Source organism: Anolis carolinensis, chromosome 5, assembly GCF_035594765.1.
Source record: "Anolis carolinensis isolate JA03-04 chromosome 5, rAnoCar3.1.pri, whole genome shotgun sequence".
Classification (NCBI taxonomy): domain Eukaryota; kingdom Metazoa; phylum Chordata; class Lepidosauria; order Squamata; family Dactyloidae; genus Anolis; species Anolis carolinensis.
Window position 1 is genome coordinate 190,083,052 of NC_085845.1, and position 14,957 is coordinate 190,098,008.

The 14,957-nt window shown below is 47.3% G+C and overlaps 1 protein-coding gene and 1 long non-coding RNA gene across 6 annotated transcripts in view; one reads left to right on the forward strand and one right to left on the reverse strand.

Annotated features, from left to right (window-relative positions):
* Nucleotides 1-10,496, reverse strand: part of lmo3 (LIM domain only 3) — an 87,884-nt gene extending 77,388 nt beyond the window's left edge. Inside the window, exon 1 of one of the 4 annotated variants that reach the window (XM_003225955.4) lies at nucleotides 9,656-10,496. Coding sequence is in view for 1 of the 4 variants with exons in the window: in XM_062983137.1 (XP_062839207.1) it covers nucleotides 1,566-1,590 (25 nt within the window). In the remaining 3 variants the exon portion in view is untranslated. Of the gene's footprint in view, nucleotides 1-1,565; nucleotides 1,803-2,781; nucleotides 3,070-3,169; nucleotides 3,408-9,655 lie in introns of those variants that run through there. The other 3 variants (XM_008118614.2, XM_008118613.3, XM_062983137.1) reach the window with 3 other exon arrangements.
* The window catches only part of LOC134299658 (uncharacterized), a 74,348-nt gene continuing 64,689 nt past the window's right edge, over nucleotides 5,299-14,957 (forward strand). For both annotated transcript variants that reach the window (XR_010006915.1, XR_010006914.1), the window contains exon 1: nucleotides 5,299-8,173. This is a non-coding gene — a long non-coding RNA (uncharacterized LOC134299658). The remainder of the gene's footprint in view (nucleotides 8,174-14,957) is intronic.

Genomic DNA, 14,957 nt, shown 5'->3' on the forward strand with positions numbered 1-14,957 from the left:
AAGCAGGAGCCATTTCATTTCAAAAACTCTGGTGAGTTTTTAATTGCCTGGATTGCATTGTGTACCACCCCAATGCTCGATCGCCTCCATTATGTTCCCTTGTCCTGTGCCATTCATCTCCCCCCATACCCTCCCCACACATCCAGATACGAATCCTACAGTTAACACAACAAAGTGACTGCAACTCCGTAACACCCAGGACTTCACCCTGCCACCTTTGCCATTCGGAACATGGGACATTTTGTCTCCTTTGCGCTAATTGCTGCCTTCCTCAAACAAGGACAAACCACACACATGCACACAGACAACACAAGACCACCACATTTCTGCAATACTTGCTAGGAACTTTGGGTGAAGAAAAAGGAGGGAGACTAATACAGAGTAAGGTAAGGTGGTATTTATTTGGAGGGGGGGCAGCTTGATATGTTGTCACATAACTAGCACCAGCTCAGAAGAAAGAAATTGGTGCTGCCAAGAATGACAAAAGGCTTCCTCCTCACTTTCCACCCTCCTCTCCTTGTCACCTCCTCTATTTCTGAAAAGCCATTTGGTTTCGGGCCTAAAAGCTTGTTTCTCTGTTCATTGGCCCACATCTTCTCTATATCCTCCAGCTCTCTGAGGGATAGGAAGTGCAAACATCTCTCTCTGTCTTCCTCATATATATAAATATATATATATATATCTCCATCCCACACCAAGAACTCAAGTGTGGCTATTTTCTTTAAAGTCTATCACCCATAAACTGTTTAACACAACACTTTTCCCCCTCTCATTTTCCTTCTACCTCCCCCCAACCCCCCAAACTGAATGCGGTGCTGCTGGAAGCCAATTTTATTCTCTCCTCCCCTCCTTTCTTCCAATGCAGCTGTAAGACTCAGAGAGATACTGACATTTTTCCACTCTTATCAGTTTAATTACAGTTACCATGGCAGCAAAGTGCTAGTGGTTGGCAAAGGCCAACAAGAGATTTGCAAGAGTGAGCTCAATTTTGATGCAGTTCACATGCAAAAAAAAAGAAAAAAGGGGGAAAATTAATACACACACTCTCACCCACATATGCACACATACAGACACAGGAGCAGGACAGAGGAAACACACACTTCAACAAAGACACACTCCCCCTCTTGTGTATATCTAACACAATTCTGGCATTCAGTGCTCTTCTCACCCCTGTCAGAGCCATGCAAGGACAGCGTGTGGCTTGGCTTTGTTGTCCCAGTTATTAGTATTAGTAATGCGGCAGGGAGAAGGGGGGAAAGAAAAGGATCAATAGAAATTCAAGAGATATGACAAAAATCAGATCAGGACGAATTGGGTTTGGAGATTCTCCACCCAAGGAAGGACGCGTTTCCAGAAAACACTAGCCTGCCTAACAGTTCAGGACAGGCATGGCTGGTTGGCCAAAGGATATGGCTTTACTTTCCCCCTGTTCCTCCCTCCAAATAGCCCAGGTATATATATTATTATATACACACATACAAGACACGGTGATGTTGTAAACAGGGAAGCCAGAGGGAGGGACGGACACACAACTCACACACCCGAGGACGCGTTGACAACCTTACCAAAACTTTTCTCCTTTTTCTGCATGAGGGGATGGCAGGGACTTCCCGGGGAGCTCCTCCGCTTTGAGCCCAGGCAAGGAAATGGGCAAGAAGGCCAGCCTCACCCCCCTTCCTCCCTGTTTGGGTTCAGTGGAAGAGGAGAGTGCTGGACACGGAGGAAGGAAGGAGGCGAGAGAGAGAGAGAGAAGAGAGAGCGAGAGAAGAGAGAGGAGGGAGAGAAGGGCTATTGTGCAGGAAAGAGCACTTGGGAAGAAGGCGATGCTTGGGCTGCGAGGGAAAAGCCGCGCTCTCTCTCCCTCTCTCTCTCTCTCTCACACAGACACACACACGCAGGACGCGTTTGCCAGCGTGGAGTCGTCTCAGGGAAATCCTGAGTGTGTGGTGGGGACGGCGAAAGAAGGACAGATCCCGGTGGCTCCCTCCCTGAACTCTCCGCCCTGCGGTCTCTCTTCTTGGGTTTGGGAGAAACAGGCAGCATTCAAGCGAGCCAGGCAACAATAGTAGGAGGAAACATCCCAGGATTGGGGCTGAAGAGAGAGAGAGGGGGGGTGGTGGTGGTGGTGGAGAGCGAACTAAGAAAAAGAAGAGGCGCAAGTAGAGAGTAGGAAGAGCTCTCGGTCACAAAAGCCGGCGAGGTTGGTTTCCTAGCTCCGAACGATCTTGGATAACAAATGCGCGCTTGGAGAGGGCACGAAGGGTTAACAAGGGAGCACTGTCCCTCAGTGTCATTTCGAGGCTCTTTAGAAACAGGGGAGGGGGGTAGAAAGAAGGGAAAAGGCACCCTATATGGAGGAGGGGAGAGAGGGATGGAAGGAAGGAAGGCGAAGAAAGGAAAGGGAAGCGGCGTTGGAGGCGCGCACGCCGCTCCGGGGCAGGAAAAGGCCGGCCTGGGCTCCATTGTTTGACTTGGTTCCAAGCCACGCCGAGCGGGCCGCTCCTCTCCGAAGTCCGAGCCGGGACTCTCGCCCAAAGCCAAGGAGCTCCTGCCCCAGAGGAGAAGAACGCCAAGGGTACACGCACACGGACACGCAAGGCGCTCCAAGCCCAAAGTTGTAGGGCAGGGAGAAAAGAGGAAGCAAGGAGGAGAGAGTGGTGGGAAACCTGAGGAAGAGAGAGTGGTGGGGACCCTAAGGGAGAAGAGAGAAAGCCTCAAGCCCCAAGCCCCACATCCTGACCCGGAGTCCACGCCTTAAGCGCCCACTTGCCCCCAACTTACCTTCTCCACGCGACCCGGGCAAAGTCACTTCGGGACCCCTAGATGCCACTCTCGAGGTGCTCTCCTTGGGGAAGGTCAGAAATTGCGCGCAGCATGGTCGGCGGGGAAAGAAGGGAAAGAGGCGAGGAAAGGAAAGAAGGAAGGAAGCAAGCAAGCAAAAAAAAAAAAGAGGGGTCTCGCCTCTCTTTCCCCCAAAAAACTAAAGACCTGCCAAGAAATGGAGCCACAGCTACAGGTGGAGGGGACAAGAATGCCCGTGGGTTTAGGCTCAAGCCAAGGGAAGCCTTGGAAAGCGAGACCCCAGAAGTGCTGCTTAGAGAGAGAAAGAGAGAGAGAGAGAGAAGGAAAGAAGAGGGGGAAGGAAGGAGGGAGGAGAGAAAGAACTTACCTAAAGCAGCAGCGTGCTTGGAGCCGAGCTGGAAGAAGTAGTCAGGGGCTGAAGCAACTGCAGGACGCAATCCCTTAGCCAGCCAGACATAATACAGCAAAGGGAAAAGGGTCACTCGTGTTCGTGGGGCGACGGCGTGGAGTGGGCTTTGGAGGGAGAAGCAGCAGAGGAGAGAAGCTGAGGCTGGCGGCCGGCGGGAGGCTATTTACCTCCTTCCTTCCTCTCTCTCTCTCTCTCTCTCTCTCTCTCTCTCTCTCCCAAGCAGGCACACACACAGCCCCCCTCCTCTCTCTCTCTCTCCCCGGCCCCCTCCCGCCTCCTTCCCCTCCTCCTTGCCCCCCCGCCTCCCTCTCGTAAGCCGCAAAGCCCGCTCGCCACCGCGCAAAAGCAGCCCGGAGACAGATTGGGCTTTGTCGCTCATCCCCCCCGTGAACAGTTTACGAGGCGGCGAGTTCAAGTCAGCGGAAAGCAGCTGCAGGCGCCAGGCACGAGCCACCAAGCTGGGATGGAGGAGGACACAGAAGCCCCCCCCCCCCCAAAGAAAATCCCCGTTTCTCTGCCACTTTTCCAGGAGTCGAGAGGGCCGCTTTCCCCACAAAGTTAGGAGCCCAAGAGCCCCTTCGTGGCGCCTGTCACTTCCTTCCCACGTGGAGCCCCCACCCCGCGCAAGAAACCACTGAATGCCGGGTTCCCCTTTGGGAAGAGAGATCATTGGGCTTCATAGGAAGGGAAGGCTTGAAGATGGGGTGCTGGAGGCAATGGAGTGTGGAAAGGGATCCCTGGGGATGCCTGGCTCTATAGTAGTAGGTGTGAAAAAGATCTTGGAGTCCTCGTGGACAACAAGTTAAGCATGAGCCTACAATGTGATGCCGCTGCAAAAAAAGCCAATGGGATTTAGGCCTGCATAAATAGGAGTCTGGTTTCTAGATCCAGGGAAGTCATGCTACCCCTCTATACTGCCTTGGTCAGACCACACCTGGAATCATACCATGTCCAATTTTGGGCACTGCAACTTAAGGGAGATGTTCACAAGCTGGAAGGTGACTCAAATGGAGAGCAAGCCCTATGAGGAGCGGCTTAAAGAGCTAGGCATGTTTAGCCTACAGAAGAGAAGGCTGAGAGGAGACATGATAAGGGCCATGTATAAATATGTGAGAAGAAGTCATAGGGAGGAGGGAGCAAGCTTGTTTTCAGCTGCCCTGCAGACTAGGACGTGGAACAAGGGCTTCAAGCTACAGGAAAGGAGATTCCACCTGAACATTAGGAAGAACTTCCTTACTGTGAGAGCTGCTCAGCAGTGGAACTCTCTGCGCAGGAGTGTGGTGGAGCTCCTTCTTTTAAACAAAGCCTGGATGGCCATCTGTCAGAGGTGCTTTGAATGCTTCTTGGCAGGGGGTTGGACTGGATGGCCCATGAGGTCTCATCCAACTCTACCCTGTTTCCCTGAAAATAAGACATCCCCAAAAAATAAGACCTAGTAGAGTTTTTGCTGAATTGCTAAATATAAGGCCTCCCCCAAAAGTAAGACCTAGCAAAGTTTTTGTTTGGAAGTATGCCCAGCGCCCGCCAAACAAAACACCAGAGCATGCAGGATTGGTAAATGTACATACCAGTTGTACATGGAAATAATGGTAATAATAAGAAATTCTTGACAGGAGTCACAGTTTGTCTGGTTTGGTTATGTTGGTTTGTGATGAAAACCACTGTACAGTATATAATAAATGTTCATTTTTTTTGTTCAACGATAAATGTTAATTCTTCTTCATGGAAAAATAAGACATCCCCTGAAAATAAGACCTAGCGCATCTTTGAGAGCAAAAAATAATATAAGACACTGTCTTATTTTCGGGGAAACACGGTATGATTCTAAGGCGTTCCCCACTCTCCCATCCTTGGAAAACTAGAAGTACAGAGTTGGAAGAGGCACTAGGATCACCCAGTTCATCTCTCCCCCATTCAGGAAAACACAACCAAAGCACTCCTGACAGATGGCCCTCCAAGCCTCTGCTGGCCTCAGGCCCTTTCCTTTCCCCCCTCAGCCACTTAAGCGGCTGAGGGGGAAAGGAAGGGGCCTGAGGCCAGGAATTGTGGGAGTTGAAGTCCAAAACACCTGGAGGGCCGAAGTTTGCCCATGCCTGGTCTAGATATACTGCTCTCAACCTGAGTTGAGTTTCAGACCCAGTATTGAAAGCATAAACATTTCAATGCGGTGCTGGAGGCTGCTCGAGTGTTTGCTCTCCCTCTCACTAAATATTAGGAGATGGGGCTTCCTATCTCTCCCCCCACTCCGACCCCACGTCGAGGCTCCTTATGGTGTAAATATAACCCCCACATTCCCCCCCCCCCCCCAGGCGCCATCCCTTTTTAAAAGAGTCAACCTACAGCTGGGAGAGAAAAAAGAGGGGGAAGAAACCGATTAAGAATTTGCCAACGCCGTTTGCCAGACTTCAAAGCCGTCCTCGCTTGTCTGCCATTAAGAGCCTCACACCAAGATTGCCACAAAGGTTTCCCCCCCCCCCTTTCAAGATGTCAGAATCCCCCACCCCTTAAAAAGAAAATGAATGACACCCATTATGAGAAGAAGGTACTTTGCAAAGCTTTTGAAGCCTAGGAGGGATTTGACATCAGCTGGCTCTCCCCAAGCCAGAGAATGCACCAATCCTAATAATAATAATAATAGTAATAATAATAATAATCACATAACAATAATAGTAATAACAATAATAACAAGCAGTAAGAAATGGAAGGCACAAATGTCCAAGAGGACATGTCCAAATGTCCAAATGTCCTCTTCCCTTGGATGTCTCACTTTACATTACCAAACCAGAAAATTTGAGAGTAAACAGTATAAATTAGCCAATATGTTATCGAAGGATTTCATGGCCGGAATAACTGGGTTGCTTTGAGTTTTCCGGGCTGTATGGCCATGTTCCAGGAGCATTCTCTCCTGACGTTTCGCCCACATCTATGGCAGGCATCCTCAGAGGTTGTGAGGTGTGTTGGAAACTAGGCAAGTGAGGTTTATATATCTGTGGAATAATGTCCAGGGTGGGAGAAAGAACTTTTGTCTGTTGGAGGCAAGTGTGAATGCTGCATTTGGCCACCTTGATTAGAATTGAATGGCCTTGCAGCTTCAAAGCCTGTCTGCTTTCTGCCTGGGGGAATCCTTTGTTGGGAGGTATTAGCTGGCCCTGATTGTTTCTTGTCTGGAAATCCCCTGTTTTCAGAGTGTTCTTTCTTTACTGTCCTGATTTTAGAGTTTTTTTTTTTTTTTAAAAAATACTGGTTTCCAGATTGTGTTCATTTTCATGGTTTCCTCCTTTCTGTTGAAATTGTCCACATGCTTGTGGATTTCAGTGGCTTCTCTGTGTAGCCTGACGTGGTGGTTGTGAGAGTGGTCCAGCATTTCTGTCTTCTCAAATAATATCCTGTGTCCAGGTTGGTTCATCAAGTGCTCTGCTATGGCTGAGCCACTCAGGCAGGACTTGGGGTGCATCTACACTGCAGAATTAATGTAGTTCTAGACCACTTTAACCTCCATTTCTCAATGCTATGGAATCTTGGGAGTTGTAGTTTTATAAGTTCTTTAGTTTTCTTTGCCAAAGAGTGCTGCCGGTGTTCCACCAAACTACAACTCCCAGGATTGCATAGCATGGAACCATGGCAGTTAAAGCAGTGCCATTCATTCCACACACACACACTATCACCACAACACCTCCCTCCCCCTCTGTTTATCCGAGTTCGGCTCAAGAGAAAGGGCAAGTAGTGACACACCCTTCCACCTCCAGTTCCCTTTCCATCAGGGCTGCATCTAGGTTGAATGTATGAATGCACTGGGTTGTTGTAGTATGAATGCATTGGGTTGCTGTGAGTTTTCCGGGCTGTATAGCCATGTTCGAACCCCGGTGGCGAAGTGCGTTAAAGCACTGAGCTGGAGACCGAAAGGTCCCAGGTTCAAACCCTGGGAACGGCGTGAGCGGCCGCTGTTAGCTCCAGCTCCTGCCAACCTAGCAGTTCGAAAACATGCCAATGTGAGTAGATCAATAGGTACCGCTCCGGCGGGAAGGTACGGTGCTCCATGCAGTCATGCCGGCCACATGACCTTGGAGGTGTCTACGGACAACGCCGGCTCTTCGGCTTAGAAATGGAGATGAGCACCAACCCCAGTCAGTCATGACTGGACTTAACGTCAGGGGAAAACCTTTACCTTTACTATAGCCATGTTCCAGAAACATTTTGTCTTAACGTTTCACCTGCATCCTCAGAAGTTTTGAGGAAAACTGGGCAAGAGGGGTTTATATATCTGTGGAAAATCCAGGGTGGGATAAAGAACTCTTGTCTGTTTGTGTGAATGTAGCAGTTGGCCACTTTGATTCGCATTGAATGGCTAATCTTGCCCAGTTTCCAACAGACCTCACAACCTTTGAGAATGCCTGCCACAGATGCGGACGAAACGTCAGGAGAGAATGCTTGTGGAACATGGCCATGAAGCTCTGAAAACTCACAACAACCCATTGATCCGGCCATGAAAGCCTTCGACAAGAGTATGAATGCAGTTCGAGACCTATTGAACTGCAAAGCCTCAATGCTATGGAATCGCAGGAGTTGTAGCTCATTGAGGCAGCAGCATTATTTGGTAGAGAGAAGGCTAAAGGCCTTTTGAAACTACAACTCCCAGGATTCCATAGCAACCTCCATTCCATGGAGGTTAAAGTGGTGTCAAAGCTGCATTAGTTCTACAATGTGGATGTAGATGTGGATGCATCCTTGGTGTGTACACATAGAGACCCCTCCCAATCCAAACCAGGGTTGGACTCAAGAGACAGGGCAAAGGGCCAGTCTAGGAAAGTGGCATCTCCTTCTGTTTCCAGCCAGGCAGCCCTTTACCCTCTCCGGCTCCAAAGGGACCTTGTCACGCGTGTTCCTCGGAACCCACGCGTTCAGCGAGAGGGGGGCAAGGGAGAGGAGCAGCAGCAGCAGCAGCAGAGCCTGCGAGGGAGAGAGGTGAGGCGCGCAGAACGGGAGAAATCAAACCAGAACAAATGGTACCGCTAATGAGGACAATTAAATTAATTAGGGGAAAGGAGATGAAATCCTCGCGTGCCATCTTTCTCCCCCACGCAGAAAGAAGATGATGATGAAGGGAAAAAAAAAAAAAAACACCTCTCCATGTATGATCTGTTACCCCTCGCTGGCAACGGCTCCCTCCGTAATTCATGGCAACTGATTAGTGCATCTATGCAAATCTTTGTTTAAATCATTCCACTAATTAAATGATGGGATGATGCCTCTGCCGAGGGTGACATCATGCGCGGTAATTAGTCCTGTGTTTGGACGCCGGCGAGGAAGGAAGGAAGGAAGGAAGGAGAAGAGACCCGGTGTCAGACCCGAACCGAGGGAGAGAAAGAGGGAGGGAAAGAGCCACGCGCGACACTTGGGCCACTTTCGCGCGTGGAACACACCGCGCCCGCGCCTCCTCATTGCAATCATTACCCCCCCCCCCTTCTTACCAATCAAGGCTTTAAAAAAGAACGGCAGAAAGGGGGAAAAAGGGGGAAGGGGGGGGGTTCTTGGTGAACGATATGCCAAACCACATGTGTCAAGGAATAAAATAGAATAGTTAACATTCAGCGCCACGCCATTCATTTCCCCCCTAAAATGTAATGATAATTAGATGGGTCATAAAATGCTCTTCTTTTCATTATGACTGATGAAATGCATTAAAGCTGACAGGGTATTACCTGACAGTAATTAGGTTTGGCCATGAATTAAATTATTGGAAAGCAGGCTCTTTCCCCAATCATGCAATTTACAGCATATATGTGTGTGTGTGTGTGTGTGTGTGGTGAGATATATATATATCTCAATCACACACACACATACACAATTGCAAAATAAAATAAGGCTAATGGTGGGGGAACCCAGTTTCTTGCATGGGAAGGTGTTATTCGGGCACAAGGGTTAGAAAGAGGGGAACCAAAGCAGCGAAAGTGAAGATGAAGTGGACTTTCAAGACCGCTGGGAAAAAAAAGCCCACGGGACACCAAGGAATAGGGACATCTAAGGGATTTGGGGGCCAAGAAGTGGGGTTTCCTCCCTCCAGACAAGGGCAAAAAGGGATACAATCCACTGCTCCCGCTTTTCCCAACACTCCGGATTCGCATCGCATCCCAAATCCGACCCGAATTCTCCGCCTCTGTTCCTCCAAAACCCCTTTCCGGTTCTCACCCCAAGCCAAAGCAATTCATGTCACTATTATCTATTATTGTCCCCCTTTTTGCGAAGCTGCTGGACAGCGGGAAAGAGGGAAGCAACTTCCACTTCCTCCACTGGCTCAACAACATGGGCTGTTTTTCAACCCCACTCCGAATCAGAACCTGATCTCTCTCAGTATCACTCCCCTTCCATTTAATTTCCTTGTAAGGTTTTAAATATTTGCAAGGGTTTCATGAGAAGAAGAAATAGGTCTTTTAAAAAAGGACTTACCTTTGTGCAAGAAAAGCTTTCTGCAGAAAATAATAGCTGAAGCTCAAAGAAGTCTTCAAGTTTCTCGCAGATGGGACACTTTGGTCCTTTCCAGAAAAAATTAAATAAATTGAGAGATGCTCTCCCGTTTGTGAAGTTGCTGGTCTGATCTCTCTATTTGGCCCTCCCCCCCTCTGATCAGAAAGATTGCTGTATAGTCCCAGAGTTTGAGTTTGGAGCCCAAAATAAATAAGAGAGTGAATGTATACAAGGGGAGGAAGAGGTTGATTTTTTTAATTTTTTTAAAAAAAATATATCCAATTGGTCCCCTTTCAAGAATTGTGGCAAAACACACAAGAGCCTGGCACACACCCTCAGTTCAAGAGGAAAAACTGTACTTGATCCTCGTACCACCTCCCTTCTTTCCCCAGCTTGAGTTTCAGTAGCATCAAATGGGAGCAAATCCCAGTTTTTTGCTTGCCTGCCGCCTGTCTGCTCTTTCTCTCTCTCTCTTTCTTTCTCTCTCTCTCCCTCTCTCTCTGCTCCCCCCTCTTTCCCCCTCTACTTTCTTCTTCCCCAGCTGAACACAAAAACCTGAGTGGGCCAGCCTCGCCTCCTTCAGTATTTAAACACCTCCACCAGGTCCCTAGTTAGCAGCTCTCTTTGGCTCATCCAAGAAGCTGACAAGTACGGTTAGAGGAGGCTGTACATGTTGCTCTAATGGACCTCATTAAGTTCTACTTACAGATGTTCTCTTAACATAATTGATCTGCGGTGAGTTGAGAGGACTGCAACTTATTCCCTAGCCCCCAATTATGGTTGGGTAATTAGATCCCCAACCTCCAATTTTTCACATTCACCCTTCTAACATCCCAAAATATCAAAGTATCTCTTTCTCACCAAAGCTCTCCTCCCTCCCTTTACTGGACTCCACTCCACTCACTGTATTGACAGTTAGATCTACGCTAACCTTTGTAGTGACGCCAGTTTTAATGGCGCATTCAGCCCATTGACAGAACTCTAGTGGGTTCTCCCCCTCCCTCCCCACCACCACCACCACCACACTTTTCCTCCCTCCCTCCCTTCTTTCTTCCTCCTCCTCTTTCTCCTTCTTCTTTTTTTCACCCTCAGAAACAAAAGGGTAAAAAGGAAGAAAGAAAGAAGAAAAAAGAAAAGAAAAGGGAAAGAAAAGAAAGAATCTCCAGCTTGTATAGTTTGTACTTTTGATAAAAGGTTTCGCTGATGGGCTTTGGCAGTAGAGGTTCTTTTCTAATGTCTTTTTATCTGAATTAATTCCTCAGATGAAAACTTTAAGGAACAATGAAGAAGAGAGGTACGGTGAGAAGAGGGGAGGAAAAAAAAATTACACAGCACACCTGGGACAGATGAAGCCAAACTAGTGCTTTTATAATGCCAATCAGCAAGGCTGTTATCATTCCTCTAATTAGGAAAGCAGCCTAAAACAGAGTGCACTTGGGGAAATGGTAATGTTATGGTTTTGCACTTAAAAGGGGAGACATTGCCTACACTGTAAGAATCCAGGATTGGGGCTGACAAGTCCTTTAATTAATGGGCAGGATTCCCCGCGTGAGCACATTGGGAGTGCATGTTTCAATTCATAAAAGTGGACAAAGGGGGCTATTTGGGGAGAAAGGAGGGGAGGGGGCCGCCAGGGTGTAAAATACACACAGGCACACCAGTGCATGTGCCTACCAGCCAGGGAGGCTCTGCAAGAGGGGAGACGGTGGAAGGGGGCAAATAAAAAATAGTCCATTAGTTTTGAAGGAGAACAGAGTTCACAAGCTACCTTTATTTTGAACCCCCCCAAGGACTGTGAGCAGAGCTGCAGTGAGCTGTTTGCCAACGGATTTGAAAGCTACAACATGAAAAAAAAGCCCAAGGCCATCAGGCAAACAAAAGTTTGGAAGCCTGTGTTTGGAATTGGAGAGCACCTCCTCCTCCTTGCTTCTCTGGGCTGTTTGCTAACTTTCATTTCTCTTCAGATGGAAACTGGACCCAGACTGGCTCTGCTAGAAAGAGGGCTCTTGGGACCAAATTTGCGGATAGAACAAGTTTCATTCACCCGGTTGTTGTTAAAAGAAGAAAAAAAAGAGTTCTGCTTCTGCTCTGCTCTTGATTAAGAGCAGGCTGGGGTCATGGTACCTGAGCGAGCATATGGCGGCCTACTAGCACATGCACACCATGATTTCAGAGATTAAAACTGGGGCACATGTCTGCAAGCAACATCAGAATGTAGCCAAGATGGCAAAAATGATCAAAGGACATACAAGCTAAGAGAAACTGCAGTTCTTTGCTTTTGCCAGAGCCTCCTGGGAAGGGCAAGATTTTCCTTCCTTTCTTGTCTCCTCCTACCCTTACCGTGTTCTGATTCATGATCTGCCACACCATGAAAAATGTATCTTGACAACAAATTTCACCACTCCAGGGTCTCAAACACCTTAATGTGGCCCTGTAGAGACTACTATGACTCCAACTTCAGATTAGTCTGCTATTTGCAATCTGTTTGATATAGGGCTTATCTGCAGTAACCAAAATATCTGGACTGCTGGCAGTCTTCCTGGTACACAGTGGTTCAAGCAAGTATCCCAGATGTTTTGTTTGTACTCTGACTTTGCCCCCATTTTAAGTAAAGGTAGAGAATATTCCAAAGTATCTCAGGACTTCAGAACAGTGGACAGCTGGATTGGGTTCAGTTTGGCCAGATCTTCTGTCCACTCAGTGAAAGGGTAGGGATCATATCTGTGTCACCACCACTGCCACACTTAGCCAGCAATGGAGTCCCACCTTTTCTCCTGACCATCCTCTGTTGTTTCTGTGAATTCAGGATACGGAACACATGCAATCAGCAAGAAGGAGGGAAGATTGACCACCTCCTCCTTGCTAGTTTGGCAGGTGACCCATTCAGACATCAGCAGAGGATGGAGCTCTTTAGCGGAGGCAGTGACAGGGAGGAAGAGACAGTTCAGTGAAGCAAATGAGCACTGGGCCATTTAGACAATGGTTTTGGATTCAGCATGTATATCTGAGGGCTGATTTACACCAGGCTGTCTGGTGTAGATGTGCTCTGAGACAGCCATCTGATTTTACCTTGCATTTTCTTCATTAGCCTAAAACTGGAGAGTTTCACTGGGTTTGGAGCACTGAAGAAGTTTTGACCATTTGATCACCTGCATTGGCCACTCTCTTGATAGGAAAATAATGTGGTTTCTCATGGGCTAACCCAGAAAAATGCTTCTGTATTGCCTTGGTCTTCCTCCAAAATAATGAATTGCCACTGTAAAGGTTAAATAGTATACAGTGTTCCCTCACTTATCACTGGGGTTAGGTTCCAGGACCACCTGCAATAAGTGAAAATCCACAAAGTAGGGAAACTATATTTATTTTAATATTTATACATTATTTTAGTAGTTATGCACTATTTTAAGTCTTTATCAACCAATCATGTGCTGATAAACCGCCTCTTTCTCCTCCTTTTGCTGCTTGGGCTCCTTTTCTCTCCCTTTGGCTTCTCCTTCCTCCTTTCCTTTGGCTGTAAATTGTAATTTTATATGATTTATAATAGTCTTTTAGAGTTTATTGAAAAACTGTGAAACAGCGAATCCGCGAAAAGTGAACCACGAAGTAGTGAGGGAACACTATACCTCATTCTCTTAGAGGCCAAGGGACTCAAAAGAGCCCATACTTGACGAATGATGCCTAGGCTATAGTCAAAATGTCTATCAATTTTGTTAGCTTGGTGGGATTTTCCCACCACATGTGGCTTGCAGTAGTGACTTGGCAACTTTGACAAACTGTACTGGATTGCGAGGTGGTAGCTCTGAGGTTTCATAATCTTTAGACTTTGATGATGTCATTGAAGCAGTGGGCATGGAGCAGGCTAATGAAACAAAAATACTGAGTTTTCCTGATGAGGACAATATATGCAGACATATAGTTTAAACATCCTCAACATGAAATCCTGTGCCTTCACCTTGAGGTCAAGAAAAGAGGGCCCAGACCCTTACTTAAGATAGAATAAACCTGCACTTAAAACTAGGGCTGTCTTAATAACAGCATTATAGGCCCCTGGGCAAAGCAGTGCACTGCCTACACAACCACACACAAGAATAAAATTTTAAAATATCAATAAAATAAACCTATATCAATAAAATATATTTATATTCATTGGTGTCTCAAATAAAATAATTGCTTTGACATTATGGCACGGTGCCTCTATGCTTGTGGGGGTTCTGGGCAACTGCCCAGTGTCACCATGTATTTAGATGGCACTATTTACAGCTGTATTTAGATTCTCTGTTGCAAACCATTTATTCTATGTTTCAGTTGAGCAATAGCTTGGCGGATGCACAATTGCATGCATATAGTTCTATTCATTTTGGTGGATTATGCATTGCCCATCGATGTGAATACACATGCTAAAAGCTGACTCTTGGGGATTTTCCTGTCACCTTGACAGGTGATTCTGTCATAGCTCTGGCTGACCTCTGGAATGGGGAAATGGCCAGGTCGGTGGACACAATAGCCCCTGAATGTCCCCACTCACTGAGTAGAGCCAAACTAGCCCCTTGGTTTTCCAAGGAGTTGGTGGCAATGAAGCAAGTGAGATGGAGACTAGAGTGACATTGGTGGAGAACTCAAAGTGAATCTGACCAAGCATGGGCTACAGCATATTTGAAAGTCTACTCCGCGTCAATGGAGACAGCAGAAAAATTGCTCCTTGCTGCTACCATTGCATCTGCAAGGAACTGTCCAGCTGAGCTGTCTCAAGTGGTCAGGGGGCTATTACATACTGGTCCTCAAGGAGAAATCCCTGTCCACTCAGGAGCCCGCAGTGAAGAATTTGTAAGGCACTTTGCAGATAAAGTCACTCAGATCCATTCCAACTTGGATGCTGTTATTGACACAGTTCTGATGGATGTAACTTTGGCTCCTGCTTGTCCAGTGTTGATGGATATTTTTCAGTTGGTGCAGTCTGAGGATGTGGACAGGATTCTTAGAGAGGTGAGAACTACCACATGTTTTCTAGATTCTTGCCCTTCCTGGTTGATCAAACAGGCCAGAGGGGGACTGGCAGAGTGGGTGAAGGTGGTGATCAATGACTACTTGGAACAAGGCAAAGTTCCAACTTGCCTAAAGGAGGCAGTTGTGAGACTTATATTTAAAAAGCCATCCCTGAACCCCTCTATAATGGACAACTATCGGCCAGTGTCCAACCTTCCATTTCTGAGCAGGATTCTGAAGTGTTTGGTGACCTACCAACTCCAGGGATTTCTGAATTAAACAGATTATCTAGATCCATTTC